Genomic DNA, 27,152 nt, shown 5'->3' on the forward strand with positions numbered 1-27,152 from the left:
GACCCAGTCCAGGGTTTGGCTGTAATAGTAGCAAGTTTTGGCAGTCATTGTCCCAAGAACATCAGTGGTTAATAAGCTCTAGCTTCTTGTTAGTTTTGAAAGTAGTTATACACGTGTAAGCTGTATAACTTCATTTGGAACCTGTTTATCCCCTTAAGGGGGATGACCAAGGAGCTCAGCCTCCCTACAGAATTACACCAAAGAAAAATTACTGTAAGAATAGTTAAGAAACATAAGGCTTGTCTTCTGACATTATAACCTGCAGCTAAGAAAAAAGTACCCTGCCTTAAAGTTCTCCCCGAAATTCCACCACTTAGAAGAAACTGTACAGTTACTTAAGGGAAATAATCCATTTGTTTATTCATCGACGGGTCTAATCCTGTGGGCCTCTTGTAAGGTAAGGACCAGCACATCACGCCATTTTCAATAAGTTTCTCATCTCGGCCGCGCAGTCCTTAGGCAGCCTGTCACCCACTTGGCGCTGCTACTCTGTGCCAAGACCCCCAGGGGCGGCGAGGCCAGCTGCCACCCCGCATCCCTGCGGGCACCGACAAGCTGTAGTGCACAGCAATGGACACTAAGGTGAGATATCTCGCCCCACCACAGAATCATATCGGGGACGGGACACGTACCTCCCGACTCCTCAAACAGGCTGACTAAGCCCAAGCCCCTTCCCCCGCACCCTACCCTCAACCGAACCACCCCACACTTATCCGGGGCAGGGGTGGTGCCGAACGAACGGGCAGAACTAGCAGGGCAGCCCACCTCCCATCACCCGAGCTGCGGGTAGGAAGGAAGAAAGAAGAGAATACACCTGTCCTCTGTGCACAGCCCCCCAAAACCCCGCGCAACCCAACAGCCAATAGGAGGCATGGAGCCACGCGCGCCTTTAAGCATCGCAAGAACGCTGCCCCGCCCCCTCCAGTGCTAGGGGACAAGCACAAGGCGGAGTTTTCGCAGACGCCATTTTTTCCCCCAAAAAACTGAGGTCCCTCTCGCTCTCCTTTACCGCCTTCCATTGTCTCCACTGTTGTTGTCGCTCTTCTCGTAGCTCCTGTCAGGCAGGTAAAACAAACAAACAACCTAGGCACACCGCGGCGGTGCAGGGTGGATCGCGCTCCTCTCCTTATGACACCCAGGCCTGTCTCGCCGTGGTCCATACGGAGGGCGGGGCGAACTATAGAGGCCATCCCTGCCCTGATGGACAGCTGCCTTACCCAACGAGGCCGCAGTGGGTTCCCACGGGGGGAGGAGAGGAGGTGGCTGGGCCAGTTGCCTGGCGGTGCTGGTGGATGTGTGTGTTGGTGGTGGGAGCTGCTCACCTTTTCCTCTCATACGTGGTGGGTACGAAGCGCGGTTCGCCCGTGTAGCTGGGTGAAGGTGAGGAGGGGGTGTTGCGCGCGCGCTGGGGGGGTGGACTAAGCTGGGCTGAGGGAAGTGGAGCTGTTGATTGCGCCTCTCTCGACGCTGCTGTGTGACACAGTAACGTGGGAGGCCTGAGTCGCCGCCGGACCCCAGGATTTTAGTGGGCTCCCGCAGGGACAACGCTCTTCCCCGCTGGCGGGGTGGCAGAATTGTGTAGGTCCGGGGACTGCTGCGTGGAGAAGAAGGGGGCTGGGAGTAACTTCTCCTTAGCTAATATGGAGTGGCTTGGTGCAACCTGCGGGCCCAAGGGAGCCCATCGGTCCTGAGGGAAGGGCAGAAAGGGTGATCTGTGTCTCTGCCGGCAGCTGTCGCACCTCGGCGACCTTAGTGCGGGCACGGCGGCCCAACCGGTGCGGCTCCCAGAGTGGCGAGCCCAGGAGACAGGCTGCACTAGCGGGTGCGCCCTAAGGTTAGGGGAGCGGCTGCTGCCGCCTTCCTGCGCCTACCCTGGGTAACTGCACGGGGTGAGTTTTTGGGAATTATGGCGGGCAGAGAGGAAGAAGAGGGAGGGCGCTTTCAGCTGCGGCCTGTGAGGAAGCGGCCGTGCCAAACCGTTTGGGAAGCGCTCTGCAGCAGGGCCTACTTTCTTTAGGGGCGATCGTGGTGATGGCAGAGTTCTCGTGGCGGGGCCGTTGCGCTTAGTCGGCCCCGCCTGAGCTCGGGTGAGGGCCGCCGAATGCCTCCTTTGTGTCTCCCTGGGCAGAGCGGGGGAAATCTTGTGACCGCGTGGTGGTGGTTTTTCGGCTCCCGGCTCCGCCTAGCAGTGGGTAGGCGCCATTACAGCGGCCGCCATTTCTGCTGGTCCCCGCCACCGTGGAGGTGGGTCTCGGGCTGCGGGGGTTATGTAACGCCGCCTTCCCCCCCCCCCGCCGCCCAGGGAGCGAGCTGGGCTTCCGAGCGCTCTGCGGCGGCGGGTGGGTTGGCTGTGCCCGAGCAAACCGTGGCGCGGCTTGCGCATGGGCTGCGGAAGGGGAGGTGTCCGGGATTGGGGTAAAGACGCGCCGGCATCTCCTAGCCATCTACTTATGTCTGTGTCCGCTTTATCCTTTCGATGTTTTCTAAAAGTATTGCGTTAGTCAATCCCGCAAACTCGATTTACACAACAGAGCACAGTAACTAATTGAGAGCACCTTGTCCTGAACACTATTATACTTCGTACCCCCGCAGCTCTAAATTTTTTGGAGGGTCGCAAATAGAATAGGGTCTGGAATAGAATAGAACAGGGTCTGGAAGGGCTAGCCATTTGAACCTGGTGAAATTTCTCTTCCCGCCCGCCCCCCCCCCCCGTGCTCTGGCAACGTCTGTTTGAGACTTGGCTATTCTTTTAGCGGCTCTTTTCCATTAGCTCAAATTAGGGGCCTGGAAATACTAGCATGTGCTGGGAAGGCGGTCTCTTAGCAGCGGCTGTAAGAGAGTGCACGCCTACCGGTAGTGCTTGCTGTTAGCCTGCACAAACAAGGTAACTTACAAATTAACAGATGATTGAAAGGATGTTTCAAAAAGTTAAACGTACTTCACTTTTTCTTCGTGGATACATAAGTGTCAACCGTTTGTTCAGGTGATGGAAGTTGAGCAATAAAATCCAGGGGGGAAAAATAGCATTCTTTGGCTGTTATCTGTACAAATTAATTTTTTAAGAGAATAAGGTGCAAAATTGTTCTGCCTGGGCTTCTAATGTATTTTACAAGTATTCTCATGTGGACTTAACAAAAATAGATGTTGAAAGAGGTACCTCTTTCACAAAGTCAAAAAAGTTCAGCTGTTTTTGAGATTCTTCGTGCATGTATGCAGAGGTTATATATAACTACAGTGTGGTATTTTTAACAGAATTTTTCTAGTGGGGCTTGTGTGTAATTTCTTTTGTTCATCTGTTATATTGAATGGAAGGCATGATAGAATGCCTGATAGTAAGTTGATAGAGAACTTACAAAATTAATGCTGGTGATTATAACAACTTTTTAGTCTAAATTGTTTAGAACTAAACAATAAGCAGATTGATACAGTGTCTCTTAAAAAGGAAATTCAAGATATGTATTATGTAACATACTAAAAATAGGAACCGGATAATTGTTCACTTTAAATATCTGAAAATCATTATCAGTAAATATGATTGCTTAAAACTAGCAAATGCTTGAAAATTGAGCAAGTCCAGAATCATTCAGAGTGTAATTGTTTACGTATAAGTTTACAGACTTGATTATTATTTCTCCTCTTAGTGATGTGTTTGGCCTTGTTATGTTTTCTCATTTATAAAGAAAAGCTTTGCAGCAAAAACACAGGTCAAACCCCCATTTTTAGTTGTAGTGAGAATCAGACCTGTAAGTGAACAGAGGCTGATCTATGCTGTTTTCATAGGCTTCTGAAGCAGTAGGCTGTTGGGTTTTGATCACACTCAGAACACTTGAGTTTTGCTCTGCAAGCGTATATAAAACTGATAAGTTCTAAAAGCGGGCATCTCTTTTTGTTTTTCCCTTTAGTATGATGTACAGTTTGGTTTGGTTTTTTTTTGGGGGGGGAAGAGGGTGTTCCACAAAATAGATGTACGAGCGTTTTTTTTTATTCTGCAACAGGTTTTATCTGCATACCTAAGAATAAAAGGTAATGGAGACTGAACAACAGGAGGAGACCTTTACCAACACAGAGACAAATGGTAATTTTTTTTAAAAGGCTATTTTATTTTGTTTGGAGGGGAAAGAACCTTTTTAAGTCTCAGTGTTTCTAACTATTTTGGAATGCTTTAACTGTATCAAATGTTTGTATTGGCAGCATTTTTGCATTTCATCTTTTAATTTTTAAGTGTCCCATATGGTTTTACATGGTTTTTGTATCATGAATACGTAATTTTTCTTTGGGAGTATTTTAGACATGGCATAAGTAACTAAAAGTTATAACTAAGGATTTGAAAATAATTGATAGCTAAATACTCAGTATTTGTCTGGACAGTGTGATCATGTAAAAATACTGTCAGGCATATCTATTACTGTATTTTATTTATTGCAGTTGTTACTTTGAAGGAATGTATATATGTGAAATATCTATAAATATTAGCTAAACAAAAAACTTTTTGGACATAACTAGTGAAGAAGAGTTAGGGCATTAGCATTGAGTTGATTCATGCCAGTTTTTCAAAGCTCTTTGAAATACTGCTTTCCTATTGTTTCACTGGTATTTCAGTATTGGACAAACTACTTTTGATCTTTTGGGCTTTAAGGTTTTCCCAGTTGTAAACAAAATACTAGGTAGGTGATGCAGCACTGTTTTAAACAACATGTTGTAATTTTTTCACTAAGTTTGCAAAATTCTTATTTCAGCTGTAGTTCATAGATTTGGAATGAATCTTCAATAATTAATTGATATGTAGGCTGATGAAGTAAAAACCTGTTTCTGTGTTATAGATACTCAGGGCAGATGTCAGAAGTTAGTGTTGGACTAATAGGAAGGAATGCTTCATTAGGAATACAGTGGATAAGCTTGATGTACAATTTTATTGTGACTTTGAAAGTTAAAAAGATGTTTGTGTTTTCCCCCCATGGACCTGTCTACAGGCAAACGTCCTGCAGAAGATATGGAAGAAGAACAGGCCTTCAAAAGATCTCGGAATACAGATGAGATGGTTGAATTACGCATCTTGCTTCAAAGCAAAGTATGCTTTTTCAATATCGATATGTTCCTGCTTATACCATTGCTTAAGACAGTGGTGACAGAGTGTATGTTGTGGTGTATGTTTAGAAAGAATGTGTGCTTTATTTAATATAAAATAACTTATTAGGAATATTTGTAAGTGTGCATGAATGATAGTAGAAGTGTATTGCAGTGGTATTATCTTCAATAAATTTTTTCAAGGAAGAGTCTTTAATGATCTGTGGGACTTTTCTGATTTAAAAAAAATATACTCATTGAAAAAATAAAGCAATAGAAATTATAAGCCACTTCTCTTATTTTTGAGTAGAACATAATTGTTTCCACTGGAATGACTGTGTATTAGTGTTTAGAAAGCAAGCAGTTTAGAGAATGATCAGCTTATGATTGTAAAATAAATATGAGGACTTCTTCAGGATTTTAGTAATTTTCCCAGATTTAGTAAATCTCTATGTATCAACAGGAGGAAATATGGGAGTAATGTTTCAGGGATTGCAATTGCTTCATTGACTAGTATAAATTGTCACAGTAAAATTGCTATTTATGAACCTCCTTTAATGTTTCCAGTCATTACAGAAGTTTGCGCTGTCTGAAGTAACGCAGTTTTTTGTGTTGGGGCAGGGGAATGTTACCTTAACTCAGCACGGCATTTCTGATGAATAGTCAAGTTACATGGAGTGCTGCAAAATGTTTGTGGTGCTGTTAGCATCATGTATGAACTGCATAATAAAAGCAATAATTTTGCATGTAGTTCTTGAAATAGCCTGGTAAAAATGTCATTTTACAATTGCCCCTCTTGAATATCTGAGTTCATTCCTGTTGATTTTAGCAAAATTTGAAATGGAAATAATATTATTGAGTATTTTTATCTCTTTCCAAAGTTCAGTGGTAAGAGCCGTTTTGACCTTTTTCACATGGTAAAACCATGTCAGTTTATGTTTTGATTTAATTTGAACCTTTCAAAACCAAAACAAGCCCCACCCCTAAATGCATCCCACAAGGTAATGCAGAAATAGATATATTGTTCTTGGTCTTCAGTTCAAAAATGTAGTCTGTGCTGTATTAGCATAACATAACTTCTGAAAACTGTTTTCCAGAATGCTGGAGCAGTGATTGGAAAAGGTGGCAAAAATATTAAGGCACTTCGTACAGATGTGAGTATATATGAGTTTGAATTAATTTAACACCAATTCTTTCAGAGCACTCCATTGAAAACTTGATCGCATGCATTTCTAGAAATTGAGAAATTCAAATCTAGACAACAATAATCTAATTATAAGCCATTTATGATTGTTAAAGGAGAGAACTTTTAGTTTTTCAGTTTGTGTTGTAATTAAAACCCAGCTTGAGTTATGTGGGAGGAGAGGTTTATATTAAACCTCTATGCTTTCAAACAGGGTTCCTCTAAATTACACACTTCAAATGAGTTAACATCTTTGTTTAGAAATATTGGCAAAACTTAAAACCTTTAACTGTACCATTTCCCATATGTGTGAATCAATTATAGTACTATTGAAAACTATTGCAGGTGGCTGGCTTAATCCAGTGATAGATGAATTCTTTAACTTCCTTTAAAAGAAAAAACAAACATAATGGTCCATCTATTCTTACTTTAACAGCTTGGACATAAAGCACAAAAACATTCATGTTAAGGTTGCATGATTTAAATATGGGTATAGAACAGTAAAGAAACATTTTATTCTGTTACTTGGAAGCATTTTGAAATGGTCATGACTTATTTACCTATTCATATTTTATAGTGGGTTGACTCTTGTGATTAGACACATGTTCAGTATAAATGTTATGTATTTATAAAACTTGGCAATGCTTCTTAAATTCCATTTGTTTACACTCCTGTACTTAGCATCAGCTACAATTTCAGCAATTTTTTCAAGCAAGTCTGTTCAACACAATATTTGCTAATATATCATTATAGAATCAGTTCCACCTAAGTTCACAAACTGTAGCAACTAGAATTCAGGATTAAGCTGAAATGGTCAGGAATCATACATACACTTGCTAACTTTGGCAGCTAGTGTTTTTGTTTATTTGTTTTAAGTAAATAAATACATCACCTAAGTCCAGTAATTTAATTGGTCTGGAATACTAACTTTCCCAACTTGCCCAAGGTTTCAGTAATAATGGATCTCAACAGTTTTTGTGTCTACATTCATGAGCCAGCCTGCTACTGAAACATCATTATGTTAAAAGTAAAAAGTAGTTTGGTCAGATAAAGTAACTCATTAAGATCCATACTGTTAAGCCACAGTCGATGTAGCAATCCATTATTGTGTTAGTCTTCAGAACAACTTAAGTTTGTTTCATTAACTGAGAGTAATGAGTATAGTTTGTATTAAATTAAAATTTATTGCTTTTCCCCCTCTTCCCTCTCCTTGTTTTTTGGCCATATATCTCCGTTACCCATGTACTGGATCGACTTACCCCTGCGTTGCCCACCATGACGTTGGCCCATCCGCCCCTGAACGCCCATGTGAAAACCCTGGTTGGCTATGCCCAAAAATGTGCTCGTTGCCAAACGGGTACCATACTTGACAACTTCTGATTGAATACCCATGCCCAATGCCAACATCCACGAACGCCAATGACCAATGCAGTACAATGCAAGTGTTTCAGTCCCAGACAGCAGTGGCCCCGAGCGGTATGTCCCAACAGTTTATGCCTCACTGCCTGATTAGAAAGAGAGAAATGTATTTTATTACCTGCCTTTTATATAATTAAATAGTATCCCCTTATAGACCATGTATTGTTTTTTAAAGTTTTCTGTCTTATTTTCCCCATTAAGTCTTTTTGTCACTGAACTTTTACGTGAGTTGGCCACCCAAACAATCCACTAATTTTATTTCAATGGAAGGAGCACAGCTTCAAGTGTTGCATATTCACTGCATTATAAATCAAATTGTTTCAAGAGTCTCTTGCTCTGTCTTTGTGGCCCACCTTGCTCCCCCAAACATTGTCTGTTCATAATTATTTCTGATGAAATATTAACTCTAATTCACTTTCCTTCACTTCTCATTTGTGTTATGTTTTTGTTTGTTTGGGGTTTTTTTCCTTGTATTTATATTCCTTTTTTTGCAGAGCCTATTAGTAATCTAATTTCTAACCAGTCTCTCAACCTTACTCCAGATATAATGTTGACCACTTGCATATCCCCACTTTTTCTACAAGAAGGTGTACCAGTTTTACCAATGTGATGGCGAGGGCATACTAAATGAGTGGTGGTGGGGAACATGAATATTCACTTCTTTCAGTTCTGCATTGATTTCTTGCCCACTTAATCTGAGCCCTTCCAAAAGCTCTCACTTGCTCGCGCTCTCTGCAAGACCTACCTAGTCTTAAATTCATCATGCATATATATTGGGCATAAACAAAGATGCATGTGTTGTAAATCCAGTGAACAAGTTTGCTTTAAATGGGGAGTATTAATTGTAAGTTCTTCTGTGTAGTCAATCTTGTTAGAATTTTGTGTATGATTATGAATACTAAAATTACTTCTACTACTTTTCCACCTTCTCCATATTTTCTGACACTATGGCATCTAACAGCATCTTGAGTATAAGTGCAGATACAGAGACAATTGGAGAAATCTTGAAGAAGATTATCCCTACTTTAGAAGAGGTATGTCTCTTAGTTTTTTCTTCTTCAGAGGTATAAATTTAGATTTTAAAACAAGATAATTCTAGATGATTGCATGCTATTTCTAATATGTTAAATTAGAAAATAAAACCCAGCCTTTTTTGAAAGGAGGCCTATAGCTCTCAAATTACGCGTTGGCGGGGTTTTTTTTGGTAGAGGACAGAGACAATCTCTTCCTAGAAAATTAATATTTGGAACAGCCTACTCCCCTTCAAAGCACCTGTCTCCTGACTTGTTTAGTCCCCATTTTGAAGTAGCTGTATTGTAATTTCCATCCTGCCTTGGCTTTGTAAGCAAATGTGTTGGGATGCTCGATATCTTAAAATTTTATACGATAATAATAAAAGAAATAAGGAAAACTAATTTGACATCCCTCATAGTGAGGAAAAGTACTTAAATAGATGTGATTCTATCGTAGCAAATACAGCATTACAGTTCAGCAGTAAATTAAGTCATACCATGGTGTTTGGAGAAAAACCTTAACAAAAAACCAAAATTATTATTTTGATTTTTCATTTTTTTTTTTTCACCTAATATTTTATTCTTTCATTGTATGCATCTTATTTACAGTATCAACACTACAAAGGTAGCGATTTTGACTGTGAATTAAGACTTCTAATTCACCAAAGTCTAGCAGGAGGAATTATTGGTGTCAAGGGTGCTAAAATCAAAGAACTCAGAGAGGTACTGTTTCCTATTCTTTTCAGATTCTGCTGTTATTCTAGAAACAAATTAGTTCTTTGTGTTCATAAACAGTGAGTGTAAGCATCATCTGTGCAATAATTCCTTCAGAACATATTTCATACATGATTTCTGTGTTCTGAGATCAATCCAAGTTACTTATTACAACTTTATTGCAAAAAAGTCAGAAATAAAGTGGCTGTTGGTGATAGAGCCTAGGACTTCTTATAAAGCTTTTAATCATATTAGCAGTGGAGTAATCTTTATAAATAAAGGATACTTTTTAAAATTAAAATGCCATTCATCTCTCCTTCTGGAATGAACTGCTGAATAGACTATATTGGTGTTGGACATGGAAAATGGTTTTGCGTGGATGCATCTCCATAAACTCTAACAATGATAATTTAATAGATGTTTGAATATTGCTATAAAAAGGTAGTATGGGGTGGGTTTTTGGGTCTTTTTGTTGGGGGTTTTGTTTTTATGTTGGGGGGGGTTGGTGGTTGGGGTTTTTTGTTTGGTTTTGGGTGGATTGGGAGTGGTTTTTCATTTTTTAAGTTCCGCTTCCTTGAAGACCGCCATTTCCTTTGTGAAGGAATGAGGTTTCGTTCTAAAAAGCTAGTGGTCTCTGAATCTAGAGTGTTGTTTTCTGTCCTTTCCTGGCATTGTGTCAAAGGCAGTTCCAGGTCAGTTTAGGCATAAGCTACTATTTATGTGGACTGAGGAAGGCAAGATGACTAGACATAATCCTGGCAACATTGCTGTCTTGCATCCAAAGCATGTTTTTATGACATATGAAGTTTTATATAATCTGTAATCTTATAATGGATATGTGGTCCTTTTGCTAATATTTTATTAAATGACTTTGTAGATGAGCCATAATTGAAAGATTTTAAAAATCGAACTTTTTTCCTCTTCACTAGCATTTCATACAAACTGATGTAATTGCAGGTCTTAAAAATATATCCTAAGATTAAATTTGTTGTAAGAACTCGGAAGCAAGCATTCACTTAAAATGACTGGAAGTTTAATGGTCTGGTTTGATTGTTTCTTTAAAAATGTTTTAGTGTGTGTCTTACCCATTTTGTTTTCAATAAGTTTATAAAATTGTTTAAAATACTTCTACTTGAAGATTTTGTTTTTTTCTTTTCAACAGAACACTCAGACCACCATTAAGCTCTTCCAAGAATGTTGTCCTCATTCCACTGATAGAGTGGTGCTTATTGGTGGAAAACCTGATAGGGTTGTGGAATGTATCAAGATTATCTTGGATCTTATCTCTGAGGTAATGTGTCTTAAACTTATTAATATCAATGAAAGAATAATGAAAGTCAGGATGATTTGGATGGAAAATTATATCTTTCCATGTCTATTTTGAATTCGGTGCCTCTTCTCCGGTAACAAAATAAGTGTTGGACTGCTAGCACCCTTTGAAATTATTTCTGTTTTCTAGAATTGAGGTGTACCTTATGGGAGAGGGAAGCAATTTTTGGTACCAATGGACTGTTAGTCATGCTTTACATATCAGTAAAATAAGAAATTTTAAATTGGGGAGGAAGTGAGACAAATGTACGTGCCATCAATAACAGCAGTTTCTCTATCATAGTTAAGTTCTCAGGAAGCATATCACGATCCCTGCCTCTTATCAGCATTATAAAATGAAGAACATATTCAGAATGTATACATTCATATTTATACATTTAATATAGTAATTTAATGAAATATAATAATTGTAACAGTGCTAACCAGGGGGGAGGGGTGGTGGTGTTTTTGTTTTTGTTTTGTTTTTTTTGTGTATGTATTAGTCTCCAATTAAAGGACGGGCCCAGCCTTATGATCCCAATTTCTATGATGAAACATATGACTATGGTGGCTTCACAATGATGTTTGATGATAGAAGGGGACGTCCAGTAGGCTTTCCAATGCGTGGAAGAGGAGGCTTTGATCGAATGCCTCCTGGTCGTGGTGGACGACCTATGCCTCCATCAAGAAGAGATTATGATGATATGAGCCCTCGCAGAGGACCTCCACCACCTCCGCCAGGTCGTGGTGGCAGAGGTGGCAGCAGAGCTCGTAATCTTCCTCTTCCTCCTCCACCCCCTCCTCGTGGCGGGTAAGCTGTTGCATAAATGCATTGTACAAAACTCAAGTTGAATAAAATTTGCTGAACTGTGTTCATGTTTCCAGGACTTGTTTCACACTCCGTATTGGTAGTGATTATGCAGGACTGAGTGTGCATTGCACCAGAGAATTTCAAAAAGTATTTGAATTTAATTATTTCTGCAATGTAGCAGTCTATCAGGACTATAGTCAGTAGTTCTATAACTTTATTTTATGTCATTCAGAACTTGACTAAAGTATTCAGAAATTCATAGTTGTGTGCAAATCATGAAAATTTGAATTAGACTATATAAACTAGTTTATAACATGAGTCCATGTGCTGCTGTTTTTTCTCATTTTAGAGATCTTATGTCTTATGACCGAAGGGGTAGACCTGGAGACCGTTATGATGGAATGGTAGGAGTTAAAATTCATATTGTTTTGTTTAGTAAATGCAGTTAGCACTTTGAATATCTGAGGAAACTGTTCTTGAATACATACATTTAAGTGTGGGGCATGTGTGCTTCTGATAAACTTTGATATCACCAAAACGTTTTGGCCAAACAAATGGTCCCCCTGAGAACACGACTATTTGGGGTGTGATCTGCTGTGTGGTTTTGGTTTGTGGGGTGTTTTTGTTTGTTTGTTGGTTGGTTGTTTTCCCTACCTGCCATCAACAATGGAATAGAAAGTTGGTAGAGCACAGTTCCTGCAGGTTTTATTACATGAACCTTCTTTTAGACTTTTTAATCAGGATGACAGAAATAGGAATTGGGAGGCTTTTCAGATCAAGAAAGCAGCATGTCAGTAGTCATTTACTATTGTATCCTCTTTCCTGGGAAGAGAAATCATAGGCATCTGGGAGGTAAATCTCTGTGGTAACAATCTCTTTTTTTTTATTTTTTTTTTTTTTTTTTTCCCCCTCCTCTGGTTCTGTTTGACACATTCCTTAAGATGACAGGTTAGACAAGATTTTTTTTCTTTTCCTTTTCTTTTAAATGAATGGAAGAGAAAGAAATGGAGAGGAGCTATGAAATGGGCTACCTAAATGAGATTTACACGTTACCTCCTTCTGGGAGGAAGAGGCAAATTACTTCCAGTAATACAGACCGGAAGTACATATTACACGAATGTCAAAATTGGAGCACCAGAAGCCTAGCAGAAATATTGAAAGGAAAGACTTGTACTTAAAATTACCAAAACCAACCAAACAAAAAACAAACCCCACCCCCCCAAAAAAAACAACACCAAAACCACCAAGTTGTCTATGCTACTCTGGATCTTAAGAAACTAGAGGAATTGTGAACTATACCTCTAAGGTCCCTTATTTGTATACTTATATTTTCAAAACTCAATTTTTGTGTTTTCATATTTGCAGCTGGTAAAACCAGTGTCAGGGCATATAAACAGACCAGCCTGCCCTTCCTTGGGTATATGGTTGAGCACAATCTTCAGCTTGGGCAATAGTGTGTTCTAGTTCTGTTCCATTCCATTTAGAATAGAAAAAAACCCTATTTAACTCTATTTAGTCTGACTTTGATCAGGTTTACCTTGGCTTTCTTGACATGAGTTTCTACAAATAAGTGGGAGTCATCTCTGCTCATTTTCCATGTCCTGAAAAACAATTTTATTTCCTCTTCACAGTGGAGCTGCTCATGGCTTTGGCTGCTTTATGCCAGAGTTTCATAGCCTGCCTACAATGAGGACTGCTTTCTGACACAGATTGTATTTAATTTCTAGTTTTAGCTAGCCATAATCCCAGTATCCTTAATTGTATAAGCAGATGAGAAGTCTTTCCATGTATTGCAAGGCTGAAGCTGGAAGTGTCATGCAAGAAATATAAGGTCGTCTTGAGCTACTATGCATTTAATATAGAAACAATTCTCTAGTAAAACATTTAAACTAGAGTAAACCAACATCGTTGTGGTTTGTGAAGTAATGCATGGGAAAGGCTACTTTCAGAGAGCAGGAATGCCATTTTACATAAATACATTAAAAGGCAAGAATAGATTCTCTTTTCAGACCAACATCTTGGAGAGGTTGAATCTACAGAAATCCTCATTTTCTGCCAGTTCTCCGCTAAAAGTGGAAAAATTCAGTAGTTCAAGACTTGTAAGATGGTGAAGCAAGACTGGATGGTGAAACTTGAATTTTCTGAGATGTGACAATACTGACAGCCTTGTAAATTCTAAGATGGAAGGAAAAAAATAATTTGGATTTTTTTATATACATATATATAATCTCTATTCTGAGGCATTTCACTGAAAGACATACATGCATTGTTTCTCTTATTACAGAGGTATATATTTTAGGCTGTAACTACTCCAAATCAAATGCCTATGGGCCATAACTGCTATTTTGATAGCTGAGAAAACATGAATGCGTGTTTCCACTATTTCTTTTTTAACACCCCCGTCCCAATGGGTGCTTTAGATATACAAATGCACAAAAACATACCGGGGAAAAAAAAAAGGTGGAGAAGTGCATATAAAGCCATTTAATCCCCCCCTTTTTTTTTTTAATAGTCAATCCTAATGCTTTCAAAGTATTTTTAAATTGGAGTTAATTGAGAACTAAATCAGAATGTCTGTTTAAAAGTGGAGTGTATGTTCAGATGTCTAATCTGGTTTTGTTCATTCAAATGATTCCTACTTCTTGATATTTCTTAACATATATATGTATGGGTATAAGCACTTCAATAAAGGTACATACACTAAAAAATATTAAAGGTACTTCATGTTTAAGAGATTTGACATTAAGGAGCATGTAAAAAAAAATCAGTGAAGGAAAGATGTTTGACACATCTTATTTATCTATATAAATACTAAAAGCAATTAACAAAATTTCACTCTTCTGGGCTAATCCCTTAAAAATAAGGGAAAGATACAATAAGGATTTGCCATCAGTTAGGACTGCATGCTGTCACGGTTTAAAGCTGGGCTGGCGATTAAACCTGCAGCAGACGCTCTCTGTTAACCCTCCCCCCCCACCAGAAGGGAAAGGGAAAAGGGAGAGAGACTTACGGGTTGGAAAGTTAAAACAGTTTTAATAAACCTATAATAATGAAAAAAAGTATAATAATAATATTGGAATAATCAAATATATACAAATATATATACAAAACCAAGATCGAGCTCCCCCGATGTCGGCAACGTCACCATCAGCACTGCAGGGCAGGCTCCGGGAAGGCCCAGGCTGGGCCTAGCGACGGTCGAGAGCTGGATTCAGGGATGCACGGATCGGGATCGGGGGCAGCAGGAAAAACAGTCGGAGTCCTCCTTGGACACCGGCCATAGCAGAAAGAGCAAGAGGGGCGAGACCCTCGTGATTCCCCCGCTTTATACTGAGAATGACGTGTATGGGATGGAATACCCTCGTTGGTCAATTTTGGGTCACCTGCCCTGTCTGCTCCCCCCTGCAGCTGCGACCCCCCTTCGGCTTTTCACTTGTAAGCAGTGAGGAATTCAGCAGTGACCTTGGTTTCTCTAAGAAAAAGTACAGCAAGAGCCTTACTGCACAACATCCCTACCGGTGCCTCAGCGATAACTACAAACTTCGAGCGTTATCAGTCCTGGAAGCAGACACTGTCTGCAAAACATGTAGTTAGTTTCAGAAAGTGCAGTTACTTAGAGGAGACTTAGCTGAAAGTAAAAAATCACTGAAAGGAAAATCGGCCTGGTTTAGGCCAAACCAGGACATTCCACCCCTTATTCCATACCATTCACGTCATACTCAGATCACCACTAACTTTTCATTTTAAAATATATACAGATAACATTAGTTTATGATTCATTTCTATACAGGAAAAAAAAAAGTTCGTCAAGTTCATTTAGTTCAGGATTGTGGGTTTCCATCTGGCTAGGAGTCTCTCAGGGCAGGAGAGATGGTATGAGCTTTGTCACAGTTTGTGCCCACGGGTTGCAGGTTAAAGATGTCAGTCTCGAGGAGGTTACTGGACGCCACTTGCAGCTAGCTCTGGTCTTGTCACCACTGTCTTAACCTGAAAAACACTTATGAACACTGTTAGTATTATGCAGCAATTAACATCATGCAGTTCAGAATTAAGTATTCTCACCCAAGATCAGATCACCTTCAGGGACACATCGGACTCCACCATCCTGCAGCATCACCCACCAAGTACATCCAGGTCCTTGAGCAAAAGCAATCCCATGAATGGGTTTACCTTTGCCCGTAGCAGGAAGAACCCAGACAGTTTTTCCCAACAGATTCCTTTCATGCACCACAGGGACTTTATCCCCTTCTACTGTATGTAGAAGGTCTGACTGAGCAGGGCCAGCTCGGTTGATAGATCCTCTGGTGTTGACTAGCCAGGTAGCTTGTGCCAAATGCTTATCCCCGTTTTTAAAGGTTCCACCCCCCATTGCTTTTAGGGTAGTTTTTAACAGCCCATTATACCGTTCAATTTTCCCAGATGCTGGTGCATGATAGGGGATGTGATATACCCATTCGATGCCATGCTCTTTGGCCCAGTTGTCTATGAGACTATTTTTGAAATGAGTCCCATTGTCTGACTCAATTCTCTCTGGCGTGCCATGTCGCCACAAGATTTGCTTTTCAAGGCCCAGAATAGTGTTCCGGGCAGTGGCATGGGGCACAGAGTATGTTTCCAGCCATCCGGTGGTCGCCTCCACCATGGTAAGCACATAGCGTTTACCCTGGCGGGTTTGAGGGAGTGTGATGTAGTCAATTTGCTAGGCCTCCCCATATTTATATTTCAACCACCGCCCCCCATACCACAAAGATTTTAACCGTTTGGCTTGCTTAATTGTGGCGCATGTTTCACAATCATGGATAACCTGTGCAATAGAGTCCATGGTTAAGTCCACCCCTCGGTCACGAGCCCATCTGTATGTTGCATCTCTTCCTTGATGACCTGAAGTGTCATGAGCCCACCGAGCTAAAAATAGTTCACCTTTATGTTCCCAGTCCAAGTCTATTTGGAACACTTTAGCAGCCTGATCCGCTTGTTGGTTGTTTCGATGTTCCTCAGTTGCCCGACTTTTAGGTACGTGAGCATCTACATGACGTACCTTCACGACTAGTTTCTCTAGCCGAGTAGCAATATCTTGCCACAGTTCAGCAGCCCAAATAGGTTTACCTTTACGCTGCCAGTTGCTTCGCTTCCACTGCTTTAACCACCCCCACAAGGCATTTGCCACCATCCATGAGTCAGTATAAAGATACAGCCTTGGCCACTTTTCTCGTTCAGCAATGTCTAAAGCCAGCTGGATGGCTTTTACCTCTGCAAATTGACTTGATTCACCTTGTCCTTCTGTGGCTTCTGTGACTCGTCGTATGGGACTCCATACAGCAGCTTTCCACGTCCGATGCTTTCCTACAAGACGGGAGGATCCATCGGTGAACAGGGCATACTGCTTCTCATCCTCTGGTAGTTCATTATATGGTGGGGCTTCTTCAGCACGTGTCACCTCCTTTTCTGGTGGCATTCTGAAGTCTTTGCCTTCTGGCCAGTCCATGATCACTTCTAAGATTCCTGGGCGATTAGGGTTTCCTATTCGAGCCCTCTGTGTAATTAATGCAATCCATTTACTCCATGTAGCATCAGTTGCATGATGAGTAGTAGGAACCTTACCCTTAAACATCCATTCCAGTACAGGTAATCGGGGTGCCAGGAGGAGCTGTGCTTCAGTACCAATTACCTCTGAAGCAGCTCTAACTCCTTCATATGCTGCCAGTATCTCTTTTTCAGTTGGGGTGTAATTGGCCTCGGAGCCCTTGTATCCTCGACTCCAAAATCCTAGGGGTCGACCTCGAGTCTCCCCTGGCACTTTCTGCCAGAGGCTCCAGGTAGGACCATTGTCCCCAGCTGAGGTGTAGAGCACATTTTTAACATCTTGTCCCGTACGGACTGGTCCAAGGGCTACTGCATGCACAATCTCTTGTTTAATCTGTTCAAAGGCCTGTTGTTGTTCAGGGCCCCACTGAAAATCATTCTTCTTTCTGGTCACTTGATAAAGAGGGCGTACAATCTGGCTGTAATCTGGAATATGCATTCTCCAGAAACCCACAACGCCTAAGAAGGCTTGTGTTTCCTTTTTGTTAGTTGGTGGGGACATAGCTGTTATTTTGTTGATCACCTCTATCGGGATCTGGCGACGCCCATCTTGCCATTTAATCCCTAAAAACTGGATCTCCCGGGCAGGTCCCTTGACCTTGCCTCTTTTTATGGCAAAACCAGCTTTCAGAAGAATTTGGATTATTTTCTCCCCTTTGTCAAAAACTTCTGCTGCTGTATCACCCCACACAATGATGTCATCAATGTATTGCAAATGTTCTGGAGCTCCACCCTCTTCTAGTGCAGTCTGGATCAGTCCATGGCAAATAGTAGGACTGTGTTTCCACCCCTGGGGCAGTCGATTCCAGGTGTACTGGATACCTCTCCAGGTAAAAGCAAACTGTGGCCTGCACTTTGGTGCCAAAGGAATAGAGAAAAATGCATTAGCTATGTCTATGGTGGCATACCACTTGGCTGCCTTTGACTCTAGTTCGTATTGAAGTTCTAGCATGTCTGGCACAGCAGCACTCAGAGGTGGCGTAACTTCATTTAGGCCACGATAGTCCACAGTTAATCTCCATTCTCCATCAGACTTTCGCACTGGCCATATAGGACTATTAAAGGGTGAGCGAGTCTTGCCAATCACTCCTTGATTTTCTAATTGTCTAATCAGTTTATGAATGGGGATCAGGGAGTCTCGATTGGTGCGATATTGTCGTCGGTGCACCGTGGTAATAGCAATTGGCACCTGTTGTTCTTCAACCTTCAGCAACCCCACAACAGAAGGATCTTCTGAGAGGCCAGGCAAGGTAGACAGCTGTTTAATGTCCTCAGTCTCTACAGCTGCTATACCAAAGGCCCATCTATATCCTTTTGGGTCCTTAAAATACCCTCTCTTGAGGTAATCTATGCCAAGGATGCACGGAGCATCTGGGCCAGTCACAATGGGGTGCTTTTTCCATTCATTTTTAGTTAGGCTCACTTCGGCCTCCAATACAGATAACACTTGAGATCCTCCTGTTACTCCTGAAATACTGATAGATTCTGCCCCTTTATGATCCGATGGCATTAGGGTGCACTGTGCACCAGTGTCTACCAAGGCTCGATACCTTTGTGGTTTTGATGTGCCAGGCCATCGAATCCACACAGTCCAATAAACTCTGTTGTCCCTTTCCTCCACCTGGCTGGAGGCAGGGCCCCCCTAATCAAGAAATGGATTCGTGCTGCTCACAGGGACTGGACCTTCATTTCTCCTATTCACACTTGGGAAAAAGGAATTTGAGGCCCATCTACCCTGACTGGGGTCCTGCTCACTGGTAACTGGAGCAGCCATCCTCCTAGGAAAATTCTCTCTGGTATTTCTTTTAGCTTGCAACTCACGTACTCAACTACGTGCCTGTAGGGTACTGGTAGGTTGTCCATGCCATCTGTTCATGTCTTCCCCATAACCACGCAGGGCAAACCACAGGATACCTCGTGATGTGTTCTGTTTCCTTTGAGCTGGTGCTGTAGGAGAGCGTTTTCTCCTAACAGCTGCAACGCGGGCCTGTGTAGGTAGAGAGTCAAGTTTATTCTCGATCCTGGACAGTTTGTCTGACAGTTGTTTAAATGAATCCTTGTTTTCCTTAGTTTTTCCACAGCTGAGATGCGGGTCTGCAGTGGGGAAGAAATACTATCTTCATATTGTTGCATACAGTTAGCCATTTCACCCACAGTAGAACGTGCCATAGCATCTTCTCCCCAGACTAATATTGACAATGTATGGGTGTATGTCGGTGGAGCATTCTTCACAACCTTCCGGAACATGGATCGGTTGCATTCCACTTCATCAGGATCTACAGGATCTACAATGTCCCGTGGGTGTCTATAAATGATCTCTTGCACAGCTAGTTCTCTAAGGTAGTTAATACCTTTTTCTATAGTGGTCCATTTGCTCAGGTGGCTCATAACATCATCTTTATAGGGATACCTGCTCTTTACAGCTGACAAGAGTCACCTCCAGAGACTGACAGTGTTTGACTTTCTTGCGAGCGCCTTATCAATACCACCATCTCTGGACAGGGATCCCAACTGTCTGGCTTCTCTGCCATCTAATTGCATGCTATCTGCCCCATTATCCCAGCATCGGAGCAGCCAGGTAATAATTGGCTCACCATCATAACGGCTGAAATCTTTCCTTATATTTCTCAGGTCCTTCAGGGATAAGGAGTGGTAGGTTATCTCTACATCCGAGTCCTCCTCCTGTGATAGTTCTGCTTTAGAAGGACCTTTCTTCTGTGATGGGTCTGCTTTAAAAGGACGATCAAGGAAACCCCCATCTGTGTCAGGCCCTGACTCTGCCTGAGAAGGGCCCTCACCTGGGTCATGTGATGGCTCTGCCTTAGAAGGCTCTGAGTCATCATCCTTCTCTTCACGAGCTGATTTCTTTTGGTATTTCTTCCTGGTTACAGGAGCAATTGGTACAGATTCGTTAGATGCTGGGGTCTGAGTAGATGCAGTGGCTGTCATGGGAGTGCTGAGACTCGTTAGAGTCTGAGTAGCTGCAGTGGCCATCTTGGGGGGTGTAGCAGCTGTGGTACAGGCTGCCGAGGTTTCAGTAGATTTAGTGGCTGTAGCAGCAGCACACGCTGTAGGATCTGAGGTAGCTGCACAACACCTACAACTGTCCCTGCACCGATATTTAATCTTATCCCACATCAGAAACACATTCAGGACAACCGAAAATAAAAACATGCCACCTAGACAGCACCATCCTAATTTCACAAAATCTAGAGGAATCAGCTTGGCAGAAAAGGAGAAGGTACTATTTCCCAAAGTAAAATTGGAAGTGTAATCATTAACACAATCAGCTAAAGGACGCCCGGAGTCCGCAGATAAAATCGCTGCTACCGCGGTCAGAATAGTAACAGCCCAGTTTATCACGACATAAATCAGTATGAAACGCCATAACAAAACAATGCACATTGACCAGTGCCCAGCAGTGATAAACTGCACATAAACAGTAACAAACAGCGCATACGGCAAGTAAGGTATCATTACACTTAACTCTGTAAAAGGCTTTATAAAGAGATGAGATAACACAGCGTTCAAAAATGACATCAGCATCTTCGCTATCTGTTTTAATTTCCAACCCCTTGTAAATCTCAAAGGAAGAAATCTGATACTCTCTCAGCTGAGCTCTCCGGGTCTCCTCCCACCAGAGCCGGGATTCGACTTATCAGAGGAACCTGTCGGAGCTTCTCTCGTGCCCCACGTTGGGCGCCAATAAATCTGTCACGGTTTAAAGCTGGGCTGGCGATTAAACCTGCAGCAGACGCTCTCTGTTAACCCTCCCCCCCCACCAGAAGGGAAAGGGAAAGGGAAAAGGGAGAGAGACTTCCGGGTTGGAAAGTTAAAACAGTTTTAATAAACTATAATAATGAAAAAGAGTGTAATAATAATATTGGAATAATCAAATATATACAAATATATATACAAAACCAAGATCGAGCTCCCCCGATGTCGGCAACGTCACCACCGGCACTGCAGGGCAGGCTCCGGGAAGGCCCAGGCTGGGCCTAGCGACGGTCGAGAGCTGGATTCAGGGATGCACGGATCGGGATCGGGGGCAGCAGGAAAAACAGTCGGAGTCCTCCTTGGACACCGGCCATAGCAGAAAGAGCAAGAGGGGCGAGACCCTCGTGATTCCCCCGCTTTATACCGAGAATGACGTGTATGGGATGGAATACCCTCGTTGGTCAATTTTGGGTCACCTGCCCTGTCTGCTCCCCCCTGCAGCTGCGACCCCCCTTCGGCTTTTCACTTGTAAGCAGTGAGGAATTCAGCAGTGACCTTGGTTTCTCTAAGACTAAGTACAGCAAGAGCCTTACTGCACAACATCCCTACCGGTGCCTCAGCGATAACTACAAACTTCGAGCGTTATCAGTCCTGGAAGCAGACACTGTCTGCAAAACATGTAGTTAGTTTCAGAAAGTGCAGTTACTTAGAGGAGACTTAGCTGAAAGTAAAAAATCACTGAAAGGAAAATCGGCCTGGTTTAGGCCAAACCAGGACACATGCATATTCTTTCATTAGATGTAAAAGTCAATAAATTCTTATTAATACTATGCGCTTTGTCTTATCCAGTCAGTTTCATTTGGTTTCGATTTCATTTCCATTGGTTACCAGTAGCAGCTAGCACAAATGAGTCTGTAGAGAAGAAAATTGTTATGCATCTTAAGTTATCCTGCACCTAGTATTTTAGGAACTGTTTTTAAATGAGCGTTTATATTTTAATGTGCTATTCATGTTTTGTTGCACGTTTTAACCCTGCAAAGGCCTTTGCCTTAATAGTAAATTTGTTGTTTTGTTTTTTTTTTTTTCTTTAAACGTGATATATAGCATTTCTGTCCTTCAGAATTCTACAACAAACGTTGGGGAAAAAAAAGTAATTGGATTTCCAATATAATTATGCAGTAGTAGATTGTTAGTTTAGCTGTTGGCTATATGAGGTATATGGAAATGAATTAATAAAATATGAGAAGCAATATCCTTCCTGCTTGACCTGCTGTTGACATAGATATATCAATGACAGTTAGTTGTTTTATTAAATGCCTTTTCTGTTTTTTTTTTTTGGTTGGTTGGTTGGTTGGGGTTTTTTTTTTATGCATGAGAGAAATAGAAGGTTTTGGTATCCGAGAGTAACATCTTTTAGTATATAGTACAGTTTTAGTATTCAAAGGTGTTTAAAAACCAAACAAACTGTTCGAGCTTTGCTCTCCCCTTAGCTGTCTGACATTCTTTGTAAGAGGAAAATCTGTTCACACCACAGAAACAAGGAAGAAAGAAGTGTGACCAGTTACAGTTCCCTTGCAATGAAAGTAAAAGGGAGTGAACCTTGTAACTGGTCTATATCATGTACTTTTGAGTCTTTGTAGTAGTTTAAGTAGTGCAGAAAAATGTTTCTATATTGGTATGTATGCATTTGCTTGCCAAGTTAACTATAAGCCTCCATGACATGGACTTAATTTGGATTCATTTCCTATTTTCCTCCTATTGTGTTGTGCCTGGAAGATGATGCAGTGTCATGTAGATGCCTGTGATGACATGCAGCCACCAGAGTTGGTGAGTGTGCTCATGCTTCTATTTGACTGGTTTAATAGTTGATTTTTGAGAAAATAATTTGAATTGGTTAAGTGATAACTGGAATTTCTTGAGATTGAATGTAGTCAGTGACAGCTTGCACCTATTGAAAAATCCCTAAAGCTGTCCTCCTAACTCAGGTTATTGGCAGTTTATGTCCTGAACAGTGAATCCTATACAGGCAGTTAACATTCCACAATGGAAGTATGCAGCAGCAGAGCCAAAAGAGAGAAGCCTTTATGTTGTATTGCCTCTTCTGTACCCTATTTTAGTGTTCTAAGTTGTAACTTTCACTGTAACTCTTGCTTTTCAACACCCTGTAGGTGCATCTATTTAGGAATATGTTTTATGTTAACTTCATTATGTGTTTTCTCCTGTTTCAAACAAGGAATGTTAAAAATAAATCTTTACTTATAGTGGTGGATAAACTATTATGCATTACCTATCCATATATTTGAAAGTATTCCATTTGATTTGTGTTTATCAAACTTCTTACTCTTAGGGGGTTTAGGAAGGAAAGTTCAAAGGGTATTAGCGAGTGTTTATACTGTCTAGAAGATGGCAAAGTGCTGTCAAATATTAAATGTTAGTTCCTAGCTTACATAAACACTGCAGTTATAATTACTCATCTGCTGTTAAATTCATTTGCTGTCTTGTAATCTGGGGAGGAGAAGCAGCAGAAAGGATCAAGAAAAGGATTGTTTATTAAAACAAGTTAGCCCAAAAAAGGGATTCCCTGTGCAAAATATCAGCAGAAATAGGTGGAAGAGTACGTGTGTGGAATATGCAGCTCTGATCAGCCTCTGAATTAAGTTCTAAGCAGTGTCCTTCATTCTTTTGTATTTTGCAACCCACTACAAGCTCTATTATGTTGTATTATGATCTGTATTGCTAAGCGACGTGATTACACAACACAGGTTGCTTAGAAACAGATGTTCAGCTGAACAATTTTTTTCTGAATAGCTTCCATTTTGATGTGGCTCCAAAAAGTTAGCAGGTAAATAGTTTTTTGGAAAAAGTTGTTGCGTTACAACTTCTGCAAACAAGTAATTCACACAAATTCCTGTTTTTCTGTAGTTCGGTGATAAAAGTTGAATTCTAGAGAAGCGTGCACATCTATTCTCTGCTTCTACAGGAAGATATTAAAATGGGTGTTTGTGCATTTAGAAGGCATTAGATCAAATTAAGCACTTAATATCAAGTACCAGTCTACAAATCCTGAAAATAAAAGCAGTCAGGAGTGCTGCATTGCAGTGATTTGGATTTGGTATATGGTAGTTTTAGCAGAACAGCAGTAATTAATGTCATGATTGTCCCTTCTAAGATACAAAGGATTGTAGCATAGTCTGAATGGAGAGACCAATTATAAAGTTATTAGAGTTGACTTGTTTTTTCCTCAAGATATAGATGGAGAAGGAGTGTTGACAGTTACCGGGTAAACATCTTGTCCCAAACTGAGACTTTAATTTCTCCTGAGCTGTATAGGTAGTAGTAATAAGGCTGAACTCTGATCTTTTGATTTGAATGTTAGTTTAGTCCAAGGGTCAGGAGTAGATCAGCATCAAGAGCTGTTTACCAGCTGAATTGATAAGGTTGCTTGGTAAACTGGTATGGTTGGATCTTGATGACTTATTCTTCGAGGCTTTAACAGAGCAAGCTAAGAGGTTCTCATGAGATATTCCCATCCCCCCCCCCTTTGTTCCTGGTCTGCCCTCTTCCTCAGTTTGCCTTTAATGACATTTAGATTAAGGTTGTGGGTTAGGATTTTTACATAAAATAGGCTCAAAGTTAACAGTATGATACTTGAGAGAAAAACATGTTAATGAATCATGGCTATTTGCTATTTAAGGGTTTTCTTTCTCTTTTTCTTATAGTTTGAGGGTGGCTCTGGATATGGTAAGTTTTTATAGAGAACTTTGACATGCACTACATTTAGTCAGTAAGAGGCTTGATGCATACGTTTAAATCAGACTATTCTTACACAGGGGGCCGTGGTTCATATGGAGATCTTGGTGGACCTATCATCACAACACAAGTAACGATTCCTAAAGATGTAAGTGAAGCTAACTTGCTTTCCACTTGTGTTTAAATAAATAAATAAATAGAAAGTTAGCCTTTTCTCGGACTATGTAAGTAAATCAAAAGTATTTGAGATGCTTGACAAGTACTTTTAATATAAAGCAAGTGTTTCTAAATCACCAAAAGTTTATTCTTAAGGATGTTTGTTTTGTCTTCACTTTAGAGATGCACTGAACTATTTTTTTAATTGTTAATATTCAGTAATAGAGATGGTCTACATAACTTGTTTTTACAAGCAAGCATCTGATTCTTCCAACTTTATCCCACCTGTGTTTATATAATAAATGTTACAGAGGATGTTTTGAGGCAGTAAAAGAGTAAGCTTCCATTGCAACTCTTAAAACTAAATTGATGGAAGCTACTTGAACAGTACTGTGTTTTTGCAGAGAAAGTTATATCAAGAAATGAATACTTTATTTTCTCCCCTAGTTGGCAGGATCTATTATTGGAAAGGGAGGCCAGAGAATCAAACAAATACGTCATGAGTCAGGAGCTTCAATCAAAATTGATGAACCACTAGAAGGCTCAGAAGATCGAATAATAACTATTACAGGAACACAGGACCAGATACAAAATGCTCAGTATTTACTGCAGAACAGGCAAGTTGAAGCTTAATGCTGTCCTTACTGTCAATTTTAAACTGACTGTCCTACTATATTCTAAAGCTGCTCTTCTCTGCAATATAGTTTTTAGAAGTCGGGATTTAAGTAACTATTGAACCTAACTTCTCCAGTGGTAGTTCTGCCTTGATTATCTTCTTTTCTCTATTCTAACTAAAATGAAGATTCCCTCAAAACTAATCTTGATGGAAGACACCTTAACCAAGCAGTCCTTTCATTTCTCTGGTGAAAATTGCTGCAAAAAGCCTACTTGTAATAAATTACATAGAACCTGTAGAAAATATAGAAGATTTCAGTGGATGTTGGTCTAGTTCTGTGTGGAAGACTAGTGATTTTGTTGTTTTTAGATAACTTAACTGACAACAAATCACAGTCTGCCATATGGCACAGACCATGCCTCTACAGGACAAGTTGAAATCAATTGGTGCTGTTATGCAGCATTTCACACCTTGCTGGCATTATTTTCTCTTCTGCCAAATATTAACAGTTTCGGACTTAGTTTGCTTGCTTTTGCTTTAATAACATGTTGGCTATCATAGCATTTGTTAATGTTTAAGTTGAATGTTTGGCTTTAGATTACTAATATTTAAACGTGCTTAAAATAATTATATGCCTATAATTATTAGCCATTAATCTTTTAAAATTATTTACTTTTAAATGTATTGGGAATTTGTAGTTTGATCTTTAAGAATGCCATTGTGAATATTGATGCAAGATGTATGGTCAATCATTCTAATACATGCTTTTTTCTTTTTCTTTTATAGTGTGAAGCAGTATGCAGATGTTGAAGGATTCTAATGCAAGATTATTTTTTCTTTTTTATAGTGTGAAGCAGTATTCTGGAAAGTTTTTCTAAGACTAGTGAAGAACTGAAGGAGTCCTGCACTTTTTTTTTTTTTTTTTTTTTTTAAATCTGCTTCTGTTTAAAAAGCCAACATTCCTCTGCTTCATAGGTGTTCTGCATTTGAGGTGTGGTAGAATCTGCTGTTCACCAGATGTAATGTTTTAGTTCATTAAAAATATTTGGGGGAGGGAAAGGCTGCACAAGACTAATGCTGAAATTTTGAAACAGCAGCAGAGAGTGGATTTTATTTTTGTTCATTGTTGGTGGTAAACTCTAATGGTTTTTCTGTAACTGTTGTGAACACCCTGCTTTATGTACACTGTGATTTTTTTCTTTTTTTTTTTTTTTTGAAGGGGGGAGAAGACTGGTTGTCCACATGTCCCTGGCATCCTTTGAGAGCAGTGTGCAGAATGTAATGCTCTTTTTTAAGATATATTTTACGATTTTTAAATAAACTTAGTGAACCTATTCTTGGTGGTAATTTTTTTATATACATAAGGTAATGTCTAAAATGGATACACCCTTTTTTCCCCCCACAAGAAAATGCATAAATGAAAGGTGCTGTTAAGCTTGCTCTTCTGCTTCTTTGATATAGATGGAGTTATGTGTTTTTGGCAAATTAAAGAAACAGTGTGAAAACAGTGGCTCAGCTTTGCTATTTGGGGAAAAAAGTACAAAAATATTAATGCAAACATTGTGTGAAATTTGACCTTTTTTTGCAAGTTTTTGGCCCTCTTTGCAGTACATATATATATATATTGGTGACAGTATATAAATAAAATATTTTAAAAGTTTGTGATTAGGGTACGGCGACCGGAAAATCTCGGGCTGTAACGGAAGGTAGGCGTGGCGAAAGGAGCAGGAAGTGCAAGTATCGTGCGAGTTCGTACGGGACAAGACGACTATATAAGGCTGTTGCGCAGTTAAATAAATGCCATTTGTTGCATCCTCA

At 40.5% G+C, this 27,152-nt stretch overlaps 1 protein-coding gene across 8 annotated transcripts; it reads left to right on the forward strand.

The window, feature by feature from the left end:
- Nucleotides 1-984: 984 nt before the first annotated feature.
- Nucleotides 985-27,152, forward strand: LOC137677172 (heterogeneous nuclear ribonucleoprotein K). 8 transcript variants are annotated; one of them, XM_068424427.1, is made up of 15 exons: nt 985-1,065; nt 3,996-4,074; nt 4,958-5,068; nt 6,162-6,218; nt 7,680-7,723; nt 8,628-8,700; nt 9,289-9,402; nt 10,556-10,684; nt 11,205-11,512; nt 11,862-11,916; nt 22,589-22,639; nt 24,532-24,553; nt 24,628-24,710; nt 25,166-25,335; nt 26,121-27,152. In XM_068424427.1, exons 2-15 carry the CDS (start codon nt 4,027-4,029, stop codon nt 26,152-26,154), a joined length of 1,299 nt encoding a protein of 432 aa, XP_068280528.1. In that variant the 5' UTR covers nt 985-1,065; nt 3,996-4,026; the 3' UTR covers nt 26,155-27,152. The 8 variants fall into 8 exon arrangements, with proteins under 8 accessions (XP_068280528.1, XP_068280531.1, XP_068280533.1 ...); XM_068424430.1 differs by lacking the exon at nt 985-1,065 and adding an exon at nt 1,251-1,380 and having other exon boundaries at nt 3,996-4,075; nt 4,971-5,068; XM_068424432.1 differs by lacking the exon at nt 985-1,065 and adding an exon at nt 1,251-1,380 and having other exon boundaries at nt 3,996-4,075; nt 4,971-5,068; nt 26,182-27,152.

The sequence above is a fragment of the Nyctibius grandis genome (assembly GCF_013368605.1).
Source record: "Nyctibius grandis isolate bNycGra1 chromosome W unlocalized genomic scaffold, bNycGra1.pri SUPER_W_unloc_2, whole genome shotgun sequence".
NCBI lineage: Eukaryota > Metazoa > Chordata > Aves > Nyctibiiformes > Nyctibiidae > Nyctibius > Nyctibius grandis.